Raw genomic sequence first — 21494 nt, forward strand, 5'->3', positions numbered from 1 at the left:
GCTTCAAATATAAACAGATTTTTCAAAAAAGACTCGACATCCATACATACATACATTAAATTCCTATCGATCCATTACATTCCAATAAATTTAAAAACCCTTTTTTAAGAATGGTGTTGTAGAATTTATGTTACGTTTACTCTGTGATAACACAAAACCTAACTATGACTCACATAAAGCTGAAAAACCCTGCTTTTAATGTTGTTGGGGTTAAAAAGCCTAAAAATAAGAACAATAATACTAATATTTTCAAATGTGGAGCAGTTTTGTGCCACAAAACTCGGGACATGCGCTGAAAAAGAGGATTGCACATGTCACTCACCTTAAGAGGTATATGTACATTGTGTTTATTTTTTGTATATTACACTCTGCGAACTTTACAGGCAGAAGAAGAGGTCGCGGAAAACGAAAATCAACAGACACTTTATACCAGGTCGGAGAATAGGAAATACAAAAATTACTCAATTTTACTGTTTTTCTGGGAAAGCCCATTCACAAATCAGCTCGCTTAAAGTAATAAGAACATATATCAGTTTTCTAAAACATTGCTTTTCAAAATAGGCAAAGTCTCGGAAATAATCACGAAATAAAATGGTTACGTGTACGTTTAGATAAACCACTGGACAAGCTCATAAACCGGCGCTGCTTTTTGTAAAGTATGCACAAAAACAGAATAACGCTTAACAACACGAATGAAGGGGAGAAGTCAACATTGCCTTGAACGCCGTGAAAGAACACACTGTGTAAAAAACATGCGAAAATAGGAGAATGTTACTCACCATGATCGCTTCATTCCGCAACTCAGCATGTTTTGCCATGAAATATGTCCCAACGGTTGACGCAATGGTGGTGAAAATCGCTACGACAAGAAACACAACTGAACGAGTCATAATAGTCCGAATTTCGTCGTGTAGCGAAGACCTGGATTTTTTGCGCTTCATGCTTTTACCGGCGCTTGATCCACCACTGATGACGTAATCATCACTTTGGCGCGAAGTCTGGTTTGTTTCCGAGACATTTTGGGTCGACGAGGTTGCGTGGTTCACGTTCCTGTGCATCACTACGTCAGCTATTTCGTTAAGGCGACGACGCATGGGGTAAATAAACAGAGTGACGAGGACTAGCTCCCCTGCAACGTACGTTGAAGAGATAAGGGTGACAGCAATTCGATGAGCGTCGCTGTTAGATTTGTGAGCGCAACCACCAGGAACATAAAAATACGCAGGATACAGGGCGGTGTGTAAAATTTGACCGCTGAATAAAAACAAAGTTACAAACACGATGGAGTATCTGCTTACAAGCAACAACGACCGCCTGTAATTTCCAGTCAACATCCTGTTCGCATAAAACACGCGCTGTCGAAGCCAAAACACAAGCATTTCGACGAAGTAGGCGGTGTTGTACGTAGTGTAGGACACGTCACCCAGTATCTCACACGAAACATTGTTGGCGCCGGGAATGTAAACCACGGTTACTTCCAAGATAGCGACGACAAATCTAACTGTGGTGATGACCAAAAACACAACGGTGGCGATGTAAATTATTCCCCTGTTCAACTTTTCACTGTTGGTCGAAGAAATCCCAGACCAGCAATTGTTCTTCCAACCATAGTGGATGAGAGAAACTGTTATCCATAGTGTGGATACGAGCAAGACGCCAGTCACTGTTGTTGGAAGTAAGACGGAAACTCGTAAATATTCCGTCGTGCTGTGTTGAATTAAATAGAACAAGGTTATGATTCTGTTTTTACTACATATGCTACATTGACGAAACGTATAACGAATGTAGTTATTTACCTCCACGAAAAAAGAAATGTTGTTATCATATACCACTACGTTTACATATAGGCATTACCTGATGTCCATGATGGAGTTTTGCTTCTTTTTAAGATACTTTCTTGCTTGTACAAAATATCTGATTTAACTCTTTCACAAATTCCGCACACTGCAATGCACTAAAATGTTTTCGATGAAAAAATGCGTCAAAATATAGGGGAGACCGGGGATAGCTCGGACGGTTTTGGGAAAATTGCTCAGATTTTTGTTAAATTATGAACCACATTCTTAAATTTTATTTTGTTGTAATTAGTAGAGCATTGCTCAAAAAACAAAAGGTTTTTCGTTCGTTTTAGCTCACTAAAAATGTTTATTCAGCCAATTTTTTATACAGGTCTCAAAAGTCCGAAGTCACCCCGGTACCGGGGTAACATCGGACGTCACTGGGGATATTTCGGACAGCAAGTTTTAACAGACGTTTTTTTTTGTTTATTTAACAAATAACCGAAATCAAACTTGGCGCAATATCAGCATTGGGGCATTAGCGCATAAAATATCATTCAAGCTTTCAGGAATCGGGGCGTGGCCACTTATCGTTTCGACCCTTCCACACGTTCATGCTTTGGGTAAATCGTGTACGTTTAACGGCAGCACGGATATCATAGATTTTAGACTCAACAAACGATTTTTTATCTTTGGGACTTTTTCTTACTGCCAAAATTCAATCATTTCATCCAGCCTCTGTTTATTCTCTACTATGACCGATAAAAAAAATTGTTGCCTTCTCGCGATTTTTTGCCATGATGTCCGAAGTATCCCCGACCACGTGACGACATAGAAATTCTTAAACTATGGCCGTATTTTTAAAGGTTACACAAAATCATCATTGGCCTATCCAAGAATACATATTTGATTATGCAATCAACCCAAAATTACTGCATTTTGATTAACTGTGACAGATATATAACCTTCCACATACAAATTGAAAAACTTGGTTTCACTGATAAATTGACTTTTCGATTATAACTTTTTAAGCAGACATGATTTAATTCCAAAGTTCCTGTAAACGTTTGATGGAGACATAAAGCTTTGGAAAAGTGTCTTAACAATACCTAATTGTGACGTAAAATACCTGGTCCGAGGTATACCCGTGTCCGAGGTGTCCCCGGTCTCCCCTACCTGATGGATTGTGTTACAGTAAATTACCAAACAAAGTTATCACAAATCTTTAAAAAATCACTAAAACATCGATCTTCAACACTATTTCTGACACAATTTATTTTTTTGAGAATATCTACAATTTTGTACAACCGTCGTTGCTAAATGTTTTAAATTCCCTTTTGTTTGTCTCCCTTGTGTCCAAAACAAAAAGGAATTGTAGAGCCACTTTCACTTTGCCTCTCCTATGATGATGCGGTTCATTATTCGGCCATCAGGCACACCTATGAACACCAGTATTGAACGTCTTCCTACCGTTAGACAGGTTTTTTTTATAACTAGCATATACGCAAACTGTATAAACCTAAGCCTATTTGCCATCATGAAATTAACTTCCGTGTGTTCTTAGTCAGAAGTGAACCTCATACGTTCTGCCTCTGAAACAATGGTCCAATTTCGCTTCTCCATGAATAACAAGAACACAATGCAGTTGTATTCAGCTTACCCTATGCATGACTTTTTCCCCCTTCGTTTTATAAGGAAATACATAGCATCTTCCCAAGCTTAAAATGCCTACGATACTCTTGCACCTTTCGCAGTTTATGTACGTTTTTGCATTCCAGATACTTGTAAACGTTAATTATTGTAAATAAGTAGGTTCATAAACAGTGTAGTAAAAACATTTTTTGTCCATTTTTTTACACGTAACGCATTTGCCAGTCTGTCAACTTGAAGCAGTTAAAGTAACTTTAAAACATTTGTTGTTTTGAATCCTGTCTGACCATATTGTGACAAAACAAACAGTTGATTGATTAATTAACTCATGACGCGGACATTGCTTATTATATTCACATCGCTTGCAACGCAACGCAACCCAACTTCGACATATTAGTAAATTGCGGCTGATGCAAATGCAATTGTGGACTGACGTTCACCTAAATCTAAACCAATAACTTTCAGTTAATTATAATGTATGAATGGATTTAAGAAATCTGCTAATATTTGTCATATATATATCGTAAAATCCTTGCTCTTATTAGGCCTCAGATCATCGTCAAGACCAAAGTTTGTTGGGCCACGACGAAAAGCTTTTTTGCGCCGTACGTTAAATATTACCAGATTTTACAAAAAAAACTCGACATCCATTCATACATTACATTCCTATCGATCCATTACATTCCAACAAACTTGAAAACCTTTTTTTAAGGATGGTGTCTCCCGACACAGTAATGTCCTCCAAAGGTGAAAAACCTAGTTTTTAATGTTGATGGGGTTAAAAAAGCCTAATCATAAGAACAACAATACTAATATTTTCAAGTGTGGAGCAGTTTTGTGCCACAAAACTTAGAACATGCGCTGAAAAAGCGGATTGCATATATCACTCACCTTAAGAGTTATATGTACATTGTGTTTATTTTTTGTATATTACACTTTACGAACTTTACAGACAGATGAAGGGGTCGCGGAAACGTAAACCAACACACTTATAAGGTCGAAGAATGGGCAACACAAATATCACGCAGAAAAAAAAATGCCCACCCCCTTAATGTTTTTCTGCGGAAGCCCATACACAAATCAACACGCTTTAAAGTAATAAGACCATATCAGTTTTCTAAGACATTGCTTTTGAAAATAAGCAAAATATAAGAAATAATCACGAAATAAAATGGTTACGTATACGTTTAGATATACCATTGGACAGGCTCATATACCGGCGCTGCTTTTTGTAAAGTATGCACAAAAACAGAATAATGCTTAACAACACGAACGCAGGGGAGAAGTCAGCATTGCCTTGAACGCCGTGAAAGAACACACTGTGTAAAAAACATGCGAAAATAGGAGAATGTTACTCACCATGATCGCTTCATTCCGCAACTCGGCATGTTTTGCCATGAAATATGTCCCAACGGTTGACACAATAGTGGTGAAAATCGCCACGACAAGAAACACAACTGAACGAGTCATAATAGTCCGAATTTCGTTGTGCAGCGAAGACCTGGATTTTTTGCGCTTCATGCTTTTACCGGCGCTTGATCCACCACTGATGACGTAATCACCACTTTGGCGCGAAGTCTCGTTTGTTTCCGAGACATTTTGGGTCGACGAGGTTGCGTGGTTAACATTCCTGTGCATCACTACGTCAGCTATTTCGTTAAGGCGACGACGCATGGGGTAAATAAACAGAGTGATGAGGACTAGCTCCCCCGCAACGTACGTTGAAGAGATAAGGGCAACAGCAAGTCGATGAACGTCGCTGTTAGATTTGTGAGCGCAACCACCAGGAACATAAAAATACGCAGGATATAGGGCGGTGTGTAAAATTTGACCGCTGAATAAAAACAAAGTTACAAACACGATAGAGTATCTGCTTACAAGCAACAACGACCGCCTGTAGTTTCCAGTCAACATCCTGTTCGCATAAAACACGCGCTGTCGAAGCCAAAACACAAGCATTTCGACGAAGTAGGCGGTGTTGTACGTGGTGTAGGATACGTCACCCAGTATCTCACACGAAACATTGTTGGCGCCGGGAATGTAAACCACGGTTACTTCCAAGATAGCGACGACAAATCTAACTGTGGTGATGACCAAAAACACAACGGTGGCGATGTAAATTATTCCCCTGTTCAACTTTTCACTGTTGGTCGAAGAAATCCCAGACCAGCAATTGTTCTTCCAACCATAGTGGATGAGAGAAACTGTTATCCATAGTGTGGATACGAGCAAGACGCCAATCACTGTTGTTGGAAGTAAGACGGAAACTCGTAAATATTCCGTCGTGCTGTGTTGAATTAAATAGAACAAGATTATGATTCTGTTTTTACTACATATGCTACATTGGCGAAACGTATAACGAATGTAGTTATTTACCTCCACGAAAAAAGAAATGTTGTTATCATACCACTACGTTTACATATAGGCATTACCTGATGTCCATGATGGAGCGTTGTTTCTTTTTAAGATACTTTCTTGCTTGTACAAAATATCTGAATCAATCCTTTCACAAATACCGCGCACTGCAATGCATAAAAATGTTTTCGATGTAAACAAACTGATTGTTGTACCTTAAATTACCAAACAAAGTTATTACAAATCTTTAATATCATTAAAACATCGATCTTCAACATTATTTATGTCACAAAATAATTTTTAAGAATATCTACAATTTTGTACAACCGTCGTTGCTGAATGTTTTAAATTTTCTCTAGTTTAATACCTGTGTGTCTAAACTTAAAGGGACTGTAGGGTCACTGTCGCTTTTAACCCTTCCTACCATGATGCGGTTCATTATCCGAAAAGGCACACATCAACACCTATTCTACGTCTTCCTGCCATTAGACATGACAAGCCTGCAGGCTATTAATAATACCCAGCATACACTAACCTTATAAACCTGAGCCTATTTGTCATTTTAAAAGAGTTTCCGTGTGTTTACTCAGAAATGAACCTTATGCGTACTGCCTCTGAAACAATCGTCCAATTCTGCTTCTCGATGATAGACAAACAACACAATGCAGTTGCTTTCGTCACAGTTTGAGATGTACACACTCTTGAAGGCCAAATTCGTTCGGTCATTTAATCTGGCCCATCAACCTTTGATTTCAATTAGTATCGATCAATAACACTGTTCATTCTGCAGTTTATTTTCGTTTTTTGCATTACAGTTACTGCTTATAAACGTTAATTATTGTAAATAAGTAGGTTCATGTTAAAGTGTACATTTTTGTGCATATTTTACAAGTGTAGTGCATTCGCCACTCTGTCAACTTGAAACAGTTAAAGTACATTTATACATATCTTGTTTTAAAATTGATTGATTTGATTGACTATAAAGTCGTACAAAGACATCTATTGTTTGGGGGATAAGTATAAGGGTGGATGATTTGCAAGCATGCTGCCATGAGACAGACCACTACGTTGACTACAACGCCACAGGAGCTCATGGATGCAGAGGATATGGTTGACAAGTCTGGGTGTCAGTGTACAACTAGCCTTTTGACCTTTGCATTTATTGGCAATATACCACCGTACGCCACCAGAACAGGGGCACGCGGGTTTTTAAGCTATAACACGGCTGGGTTTACCGCGAATTTTTATTGACGCTCCATCACAAATGTGTTGCGTTGGTCTACTCGACGCCAGACGGAATAAGCAATTGACGTGTCCGCTTACCTGCCTGTGGTGTGCTGTAAAAGCCACCTTAGAAGCACTGTGGGGAAAGACAGAGGCTTTTTGGTTTAGCTCTCATACAATTCTTTTATCTTAATTCTTTTAATAATTTACTGCAAAAATGTGTACTCAGGGTCTGCCTGTTTGATTCAGGTATTTGGTTTCTGAATCCCATAATTGCTTTTGGGGCAAATATGTAAATCTAAACATTACGTCATCATTAGAATGGCGTAATTGCACGTCTTACGTCATCTTTGAGGTTGGCGCGATGACGTAATGGCAATTTTTCAGCTACTAAGGTGACTTGTAACACACGGTTTAAAAGTATATTATGGCGCTTTAAATTTAAAACCATCCACATATTTTTATAAGGACGAAACTACTTTCATTTAAAACAACACATTTTATTACAAGAACTAACAGTTTTGTACCGTTGAAAAACGCCAGATCGTATTTAAACCAATTCTTTATTTCGTGTACTCATGCTATAGTATTCAAACAAAAAGCAGCACAGGCCGAAAGAACCGCATGTGGCTCCAGGACCATGGGTTGGCCAACTTTCAATAGTCGATTTTTCGAATATTACTTCATACGCGATGTAAGAAGGCAGCATATTTCAATGACTAAAGCAGTTGTTTTGGTGACGCTTTCCATATACCTTTGTCCATGCATTTAAGCTCCTTCAAAGAAATATTTCTTTTTATTTTAGTTCAGTTAGTTGACACTGCAATTCGAAAAAGTTCTATTAGTTTTCAAAGTTTGTAAAAATTTTGAATCAAGTCTCTCATACGAACAATTACACTTGTAGCACAACAATTGCGAATATACCACAGTAATCATTTTACAGAAACGTATATGTCCAATTTGACAAAAAAACGTTGTATATAACATAGTATATGTCTAGATTTGATTTTTATGTCCACTCATTTCCTTGTATCTTCTGTGCTTTCTTCTTGCATTGATTTAAGGCTGCGGGTGGCGAGTATAAAAAATACAAATATAGAGATTGATTCACGCCACACTTCGAACCTATTGACGCCCAATCGGGGTAAAGAACCACTGGACTAAAGATTGGCGCACTTCTTAGTTTAACAAAGCCTACAGAGAAGGGAGAAAACAACGCCAGAATTTATTATATTTTATTTACTATAAAGTTGGTCAACGCACACAGAATCAGCCATCATTGTTGACATGTAACAGGCAATAGATTGTGTCTTACCAAGGAGTTTGCTTAGTTGGGCCACTACGGTTATAACACTGGTATGAAAATACATCAATACAAGAAATATCCAACAAAGTTCGTAATATTATAAGGTGTTGGCATTTACGTGTTAACAGTGATAAAACGGCGAGGAGAGCATTTCCTTGAATGAAGCAAAAGTGCAAATAATGTAAAAAATATGGAAAAACAGAACAAAATCGCTCACTGCCGCGCCTATGCTGCGAAACTCAGGGTCATGAGCCGTGTGTTGGGTTAACCACGTCACAAGTGCTAGTGATATAATGGATACAACCAAAGCAACACTCGAACGAATCATTATTCGTTTAATCTGTACGTACAAGGCCGCCCGACGACTTGCGCTTATGTCTGTGTTTCTCTGCTTTGGACGTTCAACAGTCCATTCCCTCTTTGGCGCCACCACGCGGTCACCATCACTCATGGAAACTGACGACGACAAAGTTGTCACACTCTGCACTGAGCGACGAGACTGAGCCCGATAACGTCGTGACACGGTCATCAATACAGCATGACGCAAGCGCAAACGTAACGGATACACAAACAAACCGACTAAAAGGACTTGTCCCACAGTACATGTCAAAGTTAACGCCACAACAGCGAAAATTTGGAGCGCGTTGTAAAAAATCGGCTTTTGGTCGCAACCGCTGTTGTCTGGGCCAAAAAGTGGCATGACTGTATGAACGACGCAACCCACCGTGCCAGGCAGCAACACAAATATGATTGAGTACTTGCTGAGAAATCCCATGACCGTGCCGTACGTGACAGCCATCATTTTGTTGCTGTAGAACACTCGTTGACGCAACCAGAAAACGAGAAATGATGCGAAAAAAGAAAAGTTAAAGAGGTTATAAGAGACGTGAGACACGACTTTGCATAAAACCAGATTCGTTGGACTTTTTTCCGATACACTGATGGAAATGATTGTTGTGGATAGTCTTAATTCGCAAAGAAATGAACACAAGACCACAGCCGCAAATATAATGCCATGGTTCAACTTTTCGACACTGTTGCTTCTTGAGCTTCGATTCTTGCGATGCAAAACTCCGTAATGTATGAGTGAAATGATAATCCACGTATTGGCCACAAGCATCACGGAAACGCTTACTAAGGGAACAATAAACGTGGTTTCCATCATGACTTTCATCGTCACTGGGGTTAAAGAGTTGTTGTCGGTCAAGTAACTGGCCGTTGCGTTGATCTGGAATGTCATAACTTCTTCCTTTTCTGCTTTGAATTATCATAAACACATTTGCTTCACACCTTTAATTTATCTGAAATTTCTTTATCTGAGAGAACAATGTTTAGCATTATTGCCTCATGCTACACTTATTTACGATCAGCACAGTGTGTTTGTTAATTTAATGCATTTTTTTATGATTATTACGAAATATTGAAAACAGAAGTTTATATTCAGGCGAAGTTTGGAAAATTTAACATTATTTCCAATAAACATTTTACTTATTTATTCACAAAAAAATCGTTCATTAACAAAAAAGGATGTTTGTTTATTTAACAGTAAGTCTACTAGTAAAAAATAATTATGTTGTAAACTGTACACTACTTATACGACCGCTCTGCTAAATTCGATTATATTATCTTGGTATATTACCATCAGTCATCATAACAATTACTTTGCACAATTGATCAAACTCCACTGATATCATGATGTTTAGTAATATCTGATACCAACCGCTTCAAAAAAGCAGGTTTTTTCACTGCCCAACGACACACAATTCTTTACATCTAAATGTACTAATATTTATATTTTGTATTAATAACAATCCGTCCTTTTAGTAGGCGACGTTACAAATCATGACTTACTCATATCAATAACATCCAATCACTGCTGACACTGTTTTATAACCATTACTAAAATTTGCACACGGATTTGTTATATTGAATCTATAGGAAACCGGACGACGCTACGTGCGTTAAATGTAGTTATGGCACGCATACATAGGCAAATTAGGTACAAAGAATGTCACACCCTAAAAGTTTCTTGTTTCCTTTAACCCCGCGCCGCGGGACGTCATTTCGATTCAGTTTTGACGTTAAAGAACGGAAGATGACGTGTATTTATGCGGAACAATACACTCACAACATTTATTGTGGGAGTAATATAGTTTAACGTTGGAAACGTTACCGGGTTCATAAACTACCATATATATCGGCAGAATGGTTCACTTTTAAACACAAGTAAACTTTAATTGTGACATTTTAGTTTACGATTGTGTCAAAATACCAACTTAATCAACAAATAAAACTATCTTACAACACTTATATACACACATGAAAAAAATTAACATGTCAATGAAAGATGCAGATCATTCCAAATTCCGCAATTTCGAAATAGGCCTCTGTATAAGTTCCTGCTTAAACGTTTCCGTTTCCACTGTTTCCTTTAACAGCGAACTTTCACTGACTTCTGCATGTATTTATGCAGTTAAGAAGATACGACTGATATCATGAGTCGTAACTAACATATTTTAATGCCTTCTGTATTGGTGACTTAAACAACGGGAACATCTTGCTGGCCTAACTAGTCTTTCGCGCAGTGACAATATCAACAAATCAGCAAGAAGTGTCGTTACCCGATTAATTAGCCTCGATATGCAAAGGAAGTCTCGTGTGCTTCGTAAGTCTTCCTTCCTAAAATTTTACCGCGCTCCTTTGTCACATAATTATTTGCTTAAAACTGTTCACACGTGCAAGATGGACGCACATTGAAAATAATTTTTTGAATCTCGTACACCAGTGGTTCTCAACCTGTTTCGCGTGCAAGGCACTTCAAAAAGATTCAACGCAAATCAGCTTTCTTCGACTATACTGTAAACATTGGAACAAGTCGTTCTGATATAGATTAATGATTGGTGCGTCGCAAGTGCGGTTATTATAATCTTTTCAAGTGCGTCGCACGCGAAAATGTTTCAGAATCACTGGCTTGCAACAACTTATTATTCAAGAAACAACATATTTTTAGGAAATGCACAAAAATCTCACACTGAAGAGATACAAAATCCATTCCGTGGGTTCAAAATTACCATATATTCGCCAGTTCAGATGCTCACGTGTACACAGAATGTTGGCCTATATCAGGGCGCAAAAAACATTGATCTGTTCGTGTCCGTAAACGTTTGTTTTGGAAATTGAAAAGGACGGTTTTGTCATCATCTATTCGTGTGTCAGCGCAGGGCGAACAGAGTTCTGCAGTTACAATAAAGTTTTGTCTCTACCACATTATAAGTCGCAAAGAAGATCCCGCTCTGGGTGAACTGCATTACGTTCCCTAATACTTAACCGACCTACCGAAGCTTGCATCGTGCACATGTAACCCAGCTAACGTTATAGCAATATACTGCACTTGCCGGTGACTCACTGAATGCAATAAAACAATGCAAAATTGTTATGCAACAACATTCTCTTTGCCTGCGTTCTTATTTAATTTAAAAACAATTAGAAGAGGGATCTGTCCTAACCGAATAAGGTTTTCGAATCAATATTTACGAAAGTAAAATCCCTTGAAAGAATTCAACCACCTCTAATACCATTACAATAAGAATGGAAACGTTTAAATACAGGTTCTATTCGAATAACACTTATTCGAATAGAACCTGTAATAATACAATAGAAAATATTTTTTCGATTATATTATTTTAAAAAAATAGAACCGACGATGCTATTCAAAGCAATATATACTCTACTGGTCTTAAAACTGAAAAAAAAAACATTTCCGTTCTTGTGGTATCAAGTTTAACAGGAGGTAAAAATCGCCAAGGCAATTGAAATAGAAAAGAGATTTATTAATAATTTATAGGGTCTAATCTAATCGGTACTCAAGCCGTTTGAATATAAGTCTTAGTCCGCCACTTAAAACAATGAAACACAACAAATTGGGTAGCAACGTTTATTTATTGCATTGCACAGTTCATCAACGTTTCTTTGTCACACGCCAACAACATCCAGAAAATTCTCCCGAAAGGTTTTTGAAAATTCCTTCATTGAGTTGACATGAGGAGAAGTTGATCTCAGAAACTTAAAGACAGGGGTCCAATCCCCCAATTGTCACCCTGCCTCATATCATTGATGGACTGACACGCAAAATTATAAACGGAACATGTGTACAAAAATTTACACAATGAAATAAAAGTAATATGGAAAATATAAAAAAATAAGTTGACTGTGATTTTTTTGACACATTCAGCACTTTGGTTTAGTTAAACACAGTAAAAAAAAAAATTGTTTTCAAGCCAATAAACAGAACTAAGATTAAAACAGAACATATTACACTATCGCTGTAACTTTTCATTGAGAAATTCTTCCACGCTGTCTGTGTTCCAACTTTCTATGCTTAATGTTTCTTTTACGTCTTCATTTTCATCAAGCAATTTAATGATGGGATCTTGTCCTCGCAGATACTAAAATTGTTGTTACTTTTGTTAAAACTCGATGACCAATATAACCAGAAATGCAGGCATAATATGAAACCAACATAGTTGTGAAAATTGTATAAATGTCATATGTTTATTAAACCTTGATGACCAAAATGTTAATATGTTCGACTTACTTTTACTTTAAGATTGGAGAAAGTTTTGGCTTTGTCTCCTTTGACAAAGGCTGGAAAACAAAACACAGCTTTTATCAATCGAATAAATAATGCAATTTGAACTACTTCATACTAAACATTTGCAGTCAATACACAATCTTCCTAGAGCAATAAACAAACAAAATCTACCTTGGACTTGGGGGTATCGTCCAATTTTTCATCCGCACACCTCTAAAAGAGCCTTTGGAAATTTCTAAAAACACCAACATTTCTAAACTACAAAACACACCCTAATGCCAAAAACACAGCAAGAAAAGACCCAAACCACCATAAAGGCTACTGAAAAAACTATTGAATGTATAAGCTACAAATGCGTTGTTTCAATTTCTATGTATACCTTTGATTTGGGGATAGTGCGATAGGAATCACACACAGATTTCCAAAATTGCATAATGATACTGTTTAAAAAACATCGTTTTATAAAATGTTGTGAAATAGCAGATATTTTCATACTCTTTTTTTATACAAACAAGCAATTTTGTTTTGCACCAATTCCTGGTAAATATGAGAAGTAATAAGTGAAAAAAACCATCGCCTTTTTATGGTGCATAAGTTTAAATTGCTACAACAGATGAGGTTTATGAGATGAATGGGTTACAATTTTTGAACAAAACATTACAAAAAGCAAGAAGAGTTAATGAGAATTTGATATTCTTTCAGATCAGTATTGTGGTATACTGTATAAATGCATGTATACCCTGTTTTTCAATTATTTTTCATAGTTGCACAAATAAAGCTGCCACCTTGATTGTGTTGTCATCAGCTTCAGCCTGGCAACATTCCATACAATTTTCCTTTATAGTTGCCAATCCAAACTGATCAAGAAGATTGCATGAACTACACATAAGCTGGGATCCAAAGCCAGCTGCTGAGCACAGTTCCTGAGACATTGCAGCATTGGCATACCCCTGCACCTGTGAAGCACAACTCACAGTTGAGGGTAACGCTACATGGAAATAGCAGGTAACTAATATGTTTAAACTAAAAAATCATTCATTACAACATGTGGTAAGGTTATTTGAAAACTTACCATTCCAATGAGCAATAGCTGTAACAGTTTGACCACCATGGTCGCCTTCGTATAAGGACAGGCGATATACACAACACTTATTTTTTATTTTAATGAAACTAAATAACAAATACAGTTTTGGGGTAAATAAATTACCAAGTCGGGTGTATAACGCAGTAATAGTGTGGATGGGAACTCAACAAAATTACACTGCCGGTGTCGAATCTAGCACCAACCTGCTGTGAGTCAGCAACCAAACTCTTTTCACATACTTTCCGCGCGACTTCATCACAAATAAAAATACACGTCGCATGAACTCCGCTTCTTTTACCGAACCGGAGGCCGTTTTAAGAATTATAGCGTGTCAGCGATTACTGTTTTCGTATTCGATGTTGCAACACGTTGCTTGAATTTTGAACGGGAAGTGCAAAGTCTATATGACTCTACAAATAGGCTTGCGGCTGTTTTTTTTGCTCCAAAAACTTATTATGTTATCTAAACTACTACCAGAGGGATGTTAGTTGACAAAAAAAACGCCAGTTAACAAAACTTTGAACGCGGGTTACTCGGCCACCTTACGAGGTAGCGGCATGATTTTTTCACACGATACAGATCATAGACCGAATGCTATGCTAAATCCAACGATTACTTACTCCAACCCGACCTTCGCCCGCCGCTTTTTTAAACCGCCAAGCCATATGTATGGGCGTCACGTACTTTCGCCGATAAATGTTGCTACAAAGCGAGTCGCAAGCTTTTCTTTTGCACAAACAACCTTATACCATCCCACTATCGAATGAAATCAAAGTTGAATCAATTCAGTCGGAGATGCTATGCTAAATCCAACGATAAGTTTAAAAGTTTAGTCGCCTCTGTGTTTGGTCAGCCGAAACTGCTTCCAGTCGCACCACGAGGAGGTACACAGATGACTTGGCGGGCGACGGTCGGGTTGGAGTAAGTAATCGTTGGATTTAGCATAGCATCTCCGACTGAATTGATTCAACTTTGATTTCATTCGATAGTGGGATGGTATAAGGTTGTTTGTGCAAAAGAAAAGCTTGCGACTCGCTTTGTAGCAATATTTATCGGCGAAAGTATGCACCGGAGCACCCCTAAACCGTGTTTACAATGGGGGGTGTAGGGTTGAAGTGTATTCAGCTCGTACATCGGCAGCTCAATGTGTTTTTAGACATGTTTAATATTTTTGGAAAGCTTGATTTTTGAGCTTTCGTATGGTTGTAAATTGAAACTTGGGCCATGACGATAAAAAAAGTTATCAAGGAAAAAAATTTCATTTTTCTGCACAAGCCCCAGCGAATTTTTCAAAAATTTTGATATCGTTTGAAAGGGTTTAGCGCTTTAAAATATGTTATGCTTTAAAAAAATTATAGAATGTTATGCTTTAAAATGTAGCGAAGCGAATCTTGTTTTCGCGACTTATGTCATAATACGCATATGATATTAATAACCGAATATGAATATATGTTTTTTTTTTAATAATTTTGATATCGTTGGAAAGGTCGGTCTATGATCTGTATCGTGTAAAAAAATCATGCCGCTAACTCGTAAGGTGGCCGAGTAACCCGCGTTCAAAGTTTTGTTAACTGGCGTTTTTTTTTGTCAACTAACATCCCTCTGGTTACCACTTTTCAGAAATGTTGTGCAAACAAACATTCAAGGTCAATACAATACAAAAATATTTTATTTGAATTACATCAAACGCCACAGTTTCAAGTGCTGTTCTACATATAAAACAATACATAAACAAAATTTAGTACAATATGAAACAACACAGGCCGCATTTCAATCAGGGGCAACTTTGGTATTGTGGAGAAGTTATTTTGTGTAATTATGTTGAAAATCATTTACACAAAAATAAATAAATTTTGTCTAACTAACTTAAAGGCACCAAAATTGTTTCATTTACAATAAAAAAAACTAAAATATGTTGGATGTTTTAAAAAGGACAGATGCTTATGTCTACTGCTACATATAATTGCCATGATATAGGCCTTTAAAAATATAACATCTACAAAGTTATTGCAAAGAAAAAACTTTTGAACTTGGCATTAGAAGCTTCACTGTTTATGTTATCGCTTTTGTTCACATTAGACCAACACACTGTAGTAAATTTAACATACACCATAATTTGCACCTAGTTTAAAAATACTATGTTCTTTCATACTTGTTAATACATGCTTTTTTAAGGAAGTTAATTATAGAAATATTTGTCAAAACACTCAAAATAGCTATAAAACACCCCTTGCTGTACTTTCTAGCCACAGTGTAGCAAGTTTGTGTATGTCAGTCTATTTTAGCTCATAATACTTTCCAGTCTTTGGATCAAAGTAACAGTTGAGACAGGGATCGTACAAAAGCTCCAACATTTCTTCTTCATCTGTCTCACCTCCTGTAGTGGAGCTTTTTACGCTTGCACAACTGCTTCCGTTAGAAAGTCCCATAGAATCGTTGCCAACTGACTCAACATCTGACAAGCTCTCCTTTTTCTACAAAGTAAGGTGCTTGTTTTCAGAATAAAATTTTGGATACTAAAATGCTTGTCAGTACCAAACAAATCAAAAATTATGGTGATAATTTTTTCATATTTGGCCTTTAGTTTACAGTTATTGCCCGAAACCTAATTACCTAGAACATACTAATTTAGCCGAATTGCAGTTTTTTGGAAACTTCCAATGGTCATTCCACAATGAATGTCTTTTAGTTAGTAAACTTCTCATTCAATAACCAACAAAACCTCTAGAGATTTTAGTGGAATAAACACCATCCAAGTTACAAGTAATAATTTCCAACACACCTGCTGTGTTCTGACATTGGGTAAAACTGTAGGTGGGCTGAGACAATTTCCCCAATCTCTTGGATTTGATTGGGTGAGGGTAAATCCATTTAACGTGTTGTTATTTACTGTTGGGTAGTTGACTTTCATCTCTGACAAGTAGGCCTGTATGTTTTTAAAAATTTAAGTTGTCTACAATAAAATTATTCTATTGATGGAAATAAAATCGAGTTAAAATGTAAATTTTTATATCAACACAGACTACACAAGCCCTATACATTGCCAAATGTTAATATTTATGTCGTTGAAGTATTGCAAATATATAACAATACATACAAAAAGAATTACTATAACACTCCACTCAAATTCAGAATATCTATAAATGATTCAACATTAAGCTGCAGACAGTATTGCACACTGATTCCACCTGTAAGATCTCATCAGCTGTTGACTGTAGACCGGCTGCACTGATGAGATCTTACAGGCAGTGTGAACCACTGTCTGTAGCTAAATGAATATATAATGACTATTTTACTTCTATAACATTTAATATCATAATTTGCGCTAAATCCTTCCTTTTTAAAAATTATTTAAACCTTACATCAGGTTGCATGGGGGGTGGATTTCTGTAAGTGCTCCAACTTGCATCAAAACTTTCATCCATTTCATCTTGGAAATTAATGTTTTCTTTTCCTGCTAATCTTTGCTCTTCTTCAACCATCTCTTCCTCAGCATCTCTCTTCATACTTGCAAGCATGTTCGCTTCAAATGAGTCACTTAATGATGCAACCTATGGAGATATTAAAACAATTATTTTCAAGTTAAAATCTCGAGCTCCCTCACTTAAAACAAGTTTCACTAAATTTCACAGTAAAAATGAAGCTTGGTAAACAACATGCTATTACTTTGGGATCTAGGAAAATTTTATTCAATTAATCTGCAATTAATATGTGACGTTGGTCAGGTCAGCTCCTTATAATGATGGTGCTACACCAATCGCGTCAGTCAAACTGATGATGACATAAGTTTTTGTCGAAACGTCTTATTTTAACATGACAGTGTTAATAACAATATGGACCAGTCTCTTTATACTCAGAATCTGCAATGTATATATAAATATATACAATGTATATATTCTATGCCATTACTTGGAATTGACTTGATATTAGAGTGGGGTTTTCCAGGATAGCTGGAGCTTGCGATATTTCTCGAATACTTTTTCGTTGAACAGCAACTGGCCCTTGACTTCCGTTAAAACTCTTCTGCAAATATTTTTTAAATGGTTAGAAGAAATCTATTAATCACTCTACAGTCTTGTGCATATAAGTAGTCAGAGGTATGGCCTTTACAGTACAAATTTACTTTTTTACCTGTAAATCTTTTACTTTAGGTGGGCTTGTGTCACTTTCCAGTGGAGCATTTTTTTCATCAAGACTGTCACCCAAACCCTCACTAGATTCTCTGGTTATTGTTTGCACTAAAGTGTCCACTGATGCTGTCAATGTAGCATCAGAACTTCGCAGAGACATCTGAGCAGCAATTGGTGGTTTTCTGCTAACCATACTGGAGCGAGAAGCATATTTGTCGCTGTACTTTCTGCTGTTGTAAACTTGACTTGGGGGTGTGTGCAAGCGTGATATGTCGGGTGAAAGAGAGGCCTGAGGCTGGTTTATGTTTTTCACTGGTGAAGTCACTGAACTTGAAAATTCTTTTGAATAAATTAACTTTGGACTCACAGTGAGGTTTGTTCGAGGACTTGGTGTTTGGCGAAGAATGGATTCCTGCATCCGTTCTTCACTATCTGATTCTGAAGAAGAGGAACGTTGAAAATCTTCCTCCAAGTGTTGGTCACCTTGCGTTGAAGTGGATTCAGTGCGATATCGTGATACTGAATGAGGGTGTGATGAAAACTTGAACACAGTTGATCCGTCAATAGATGTTTCAATAATATTATTACTGTCCAGTTCGTCAACCAGGTTTGCCAACATTGACGGCAGTTCATCCAAATGTTGATTGTTTGCTATCTTCAGTTTATGCTTGATATCCCTCCCAGTAATAGCAAGGGACCCTTCTGCTTGAAAACTTGCATCAAGATGCTCATTTTCCTTGCCCGGTGCTGGAGAGGACAAGCGAGGTATGCTTGAGCGAATTTTACGAGCTGATGGTCGACTGCTTTGGTTGTCGATGGATGATTGGCTTGCTGTTAAACGATCTTTTACAGATGATGACAACGATTTATTTCTTGGGCGTGACATCACTGGAACCTTAAAAGTTGATCAATTGAACAGCTTGATAATTATGTTACCCATCATGTTGCTCATATAAAGGGTTCTCTGATTCAGATAAAAGTAAACTAGCAATTGGAAACTTAAATCTGAGAGTTGAAACTAAGTATATTTTTTGCGCTGAGATGGCAATTATTCAAATATGGGTTACAATTCAAAGGTTTGGATATTTTAAGAAATGGATACAAAACTGTGTTTCAACCTTGGTTCCAAATGCAATGTGCGTTGGTGTCTGATCTCTTGCAGAAAGTCGACGACTGCTCGCAAGATCATCGCTATTTGAGGACCAGTAACCAGACAACTCCCGAGAATCACCCCGCGATAACTTAGTGCCCAAATGTAACCTGATTCTGGGGACAGAAATAACCTGTGAACAAAAAACTATTCTGTAAATGACTGATTGCAACAAGAATTAAGATTTTTGATGCGAGATTCCCAAATGGTGCATCGCTTCGTTTTCACTGTTGCACTGATAAACAACGAATAATGAAAATATGAATGGAATATGTTTCCCTCAAAAAATGTCACAACTATAAAAACTGTATACAGTAAGTAATATCACTGAAAAAAGGAAAAAAATTTGGTTGTTGCAACATTTCGTTAGGATGAGTCATCGGTCCATGGCAAGTGGTAACAACTGGAGTACATGTTGACAGTATAAAATGCAAACTTCCAAGTCAACATTATTAATTTTTACAACTTGCCTGAGTGACAAATTGCACAGTAGAAGTGAACTGAAGTGAGTGAGGGATGCTTTCACAAGGAGAATGATTAGTTGGGTCATCAGGTAAACCGGATGAGTCAAACGGCTGGTTTTTCATGGTAAATACTCTTCGCATTTTACAGTTTCCTGTTTGCAAAAAAGATTAGCAAACACTTAAAAATGACATATGTTTCGGTTGTTTTTACTTTAAAATGATATTTTAGTACATATATATGTGTGTGTTGCTTTACAAAATAAATTTATAAGAAATCTATCTTTGTTCTTTGGTTTTCACAGTTTTCGGACAAAGTTTTTTTTTTCGGATTTCACTTTTTTACAAAGAATGCAAAGTAGTTGATGATGAATTGATGTTGTAATTTCAAAGATTTTGGATGCTAATTTGACAAATAATGTCCATATTGTACAGTAAAGTGGCATGTATCCCACATCTCTAGACCTGCTTACCTGACAGAACAACTGTCTCCAATGACTTGAATGTTTGACTTGGAAACACATCAGATATTAAAGACACCAAGTCAAAACATAGGTTCAACCATATGTCGCGCTTAACTAATGATAGAGGTAGTTTTGCATGAAGAGGAGTCGCTAAAACATCTTTAACTGATGTTGAAAGAACAACTCTTCGCTTTCCGTTTTTTATATCCATCATCACCAGTTCCACAGCAAAATCCTTTGACAGTGGAATGAGGACTTGAACAACAAAATACCTACAGTATAAAGGGGAAAAAAACAACAATTAAGTTTTTTTATAAATATTGTTCTGAGTATAAAGAGACTGGCCCATATTGTTATTAACACTGTCATGTTAAAATAAGACGTTTCGACAAAAACTTATGTCATCATCAGACATACTCAGAATTATGAGAAAACCCGTGAGTTGTGTTCATAAATATTGTTATCATCAAAAAATCTATGCGATTATTTATGAACAAAAAAATAAATGGGGTAGTTTCTAAAAAAAACTAAACAGTCTTCTATTCTTCCTCCAGGGTTTACTTGTTCTAAAAATGGGAAGGCAGTGAACAGTTAAAAAATCAATAGCACCTACCTCTGTATAAGACATAAAGATTGCTTGCTCTCTTTTCTTGGCAATTGTAGTTTTGCGGTAGTCGTGCTCCCTTCCAGAATGTAAATAAATCCCTTCACATCTTTTTCATAATCTCTATTAAGGCCAGGGTTTTTCCAGTTATTAAGGGGATCTTTTCCATTTGCACTGAACACATCTACATGTGTTCCTCCTTGGAATTCATTTTTAAACATCTTTTTCAAATGTAGTTTGTCCAGTTTATGTCATTTCAGGCAGATGGCTTACATTTGTTTGTATATGTCAGCAAACTGTTCTGTTCTTATAGTAATTTTTTTGTGTTAAACTGTACATCTAAATTAGAAAAAGGTATCCATTATAGACAAATGAAAAACCTACTATTGATATTTTGTTCACTTAAAAAGATTAGCAATTGATCACAACTGAAAAAGATCTGAAGTTTCGAAATAATGGATGTAATTATATCAACAATAACTATCAACGGTACAATTCCAATGAATTTACCAAAACATGAATAACGTATGTTACATTTTCTGCGTAACAGCGCAGTTAAAGTATCACAAAAATTAAACATCATTCATAGTTACTCAATGTGTTACAGTCAGTCAATTCAAAACTTCATTTGCTCATGACACGAGTTTCTTCTCTGTTTTTATTTGTTAGTGTGCGGGATTTAAAAACAGTACCAGGG

The 21494-nt window shown here is 36.8% G+C and overlaps 4 protein-coding genes across 4 annotated transcripts; all 4 read right to left on the bottom strand.

The window, feature by feature from the left end:
- Positions 1 to 377: 377 nt before the first annotated feature.
- On the bottom strand, positions 378 to 2570 carry LOC145906354 (uncharacterized). Its single transcript, XM_082993774.1, has 2 exons — positions 1855 to 2570; positions 378 to 1707 (listed from the first exon to the last, which is right to left on the bottom strand). The coding sequence occupies exons 1-2, from the start codon at positions 1863 to 1865 to the stop codon at positions 681 to 683; spliced, it is 1038 nt and encodes a 345-aa protein (XP_082849900.1). The 5' UTR covers positions 1866 to 2570; the 3' UTR covers positions 378 to 680.
- A 1893-nt stretch (positions 2571 to 4463) lies between these two features.
- LOC145906627 (uncharacterized) lies at positions 4464 to 6246 on the bottom strand. Its single transcript, XM_082994080.1, has 3 exons — positions 6151 to 6246; positions 5861 to 5950; positions 4464 to 5715 (listed from the first exon to the last, which is right to left on the bottom strand). Exons 2-3 carry the CDS (start codon positions 5869 to 5871, stop codon positions 4689 to 4691), a joined length of 1038 nt encoding a protein of 345 aa, XP_082850206.1. The 5' UTR covers positions 5872 to 5950; positions 6151 to 6246; the 3' UTR covers positions 4464 to 4688.
- Positions 6247 to 12233: 5987 nt separating this feature from the next.
- LOC145906070 (selenoprotein F-like) lies at positions 12234 to 14112 on the bottom strand. Its single transcript, XM_082993451.1, has 5 exons — positions 13977 to 14112; positions 13690 to 13860; positions 13076 to 13139; positions 12908 to 12957; positions 12234 to 12758 (listed from the first exon to the last, which is right to left on the bottom strand). Exons 1-5 carry the CDS (start codon positions 14013 to 14015, stop codon positions 12630 to 12632), a joined length of 453 nt encoding a protein of 150 aa, XP_082849577.1. The 5' UTR covers positions 14016 to 14112; the 3' UTR covers positions 12234 to 12629.
- Positions 14113 to 15639: 1527 nt separating this feature from the next.
- On the bottom strand, positions 15640 to 21132 carry LOC145905831 (protein CFAP20DC-like). Its single transcript, XM_082993135.1, has 9 exons — positions 20807 to 21132; positions 20203 to 20465; positions 19739 to 19884; positions 19237 to 19401; positions 18120 to 19013; positions 17898 to 18011; positions 17351 to 17539; positions 16771 to 16914; positions 15640 to 16462 (listed from the first exon to the last, which is right to left on the bottom strand). Exons 1-9 carry the CDS (start codon positions 21016 to 21018, stop codon positions 16265 to 16267), a joined length of 2325 nt encoding a protein of 774 aa, XP_082849261.1. The 5' UTR covers positions 21019 to 21132; the 3' UTR covers positions 15640 to 16264.
- Between the last annotated feature and the right edge of the window lie 362 nt (positions 21133 to 21494).

This window comes from Ascidia mentula, chromosome 6 (assembly GCF_947561715.1).
Source record: "Ascidia mentula chromosome 6, kaAscMent1.1, whole genome shotgun sequence".
NCBI classification, from domain to species: Eukaryota; Metazoa; Chordata; class Ascidiacea; order Phlebobranchia; family Ascidiidae; genus Ascidia; species Ascidia mentula.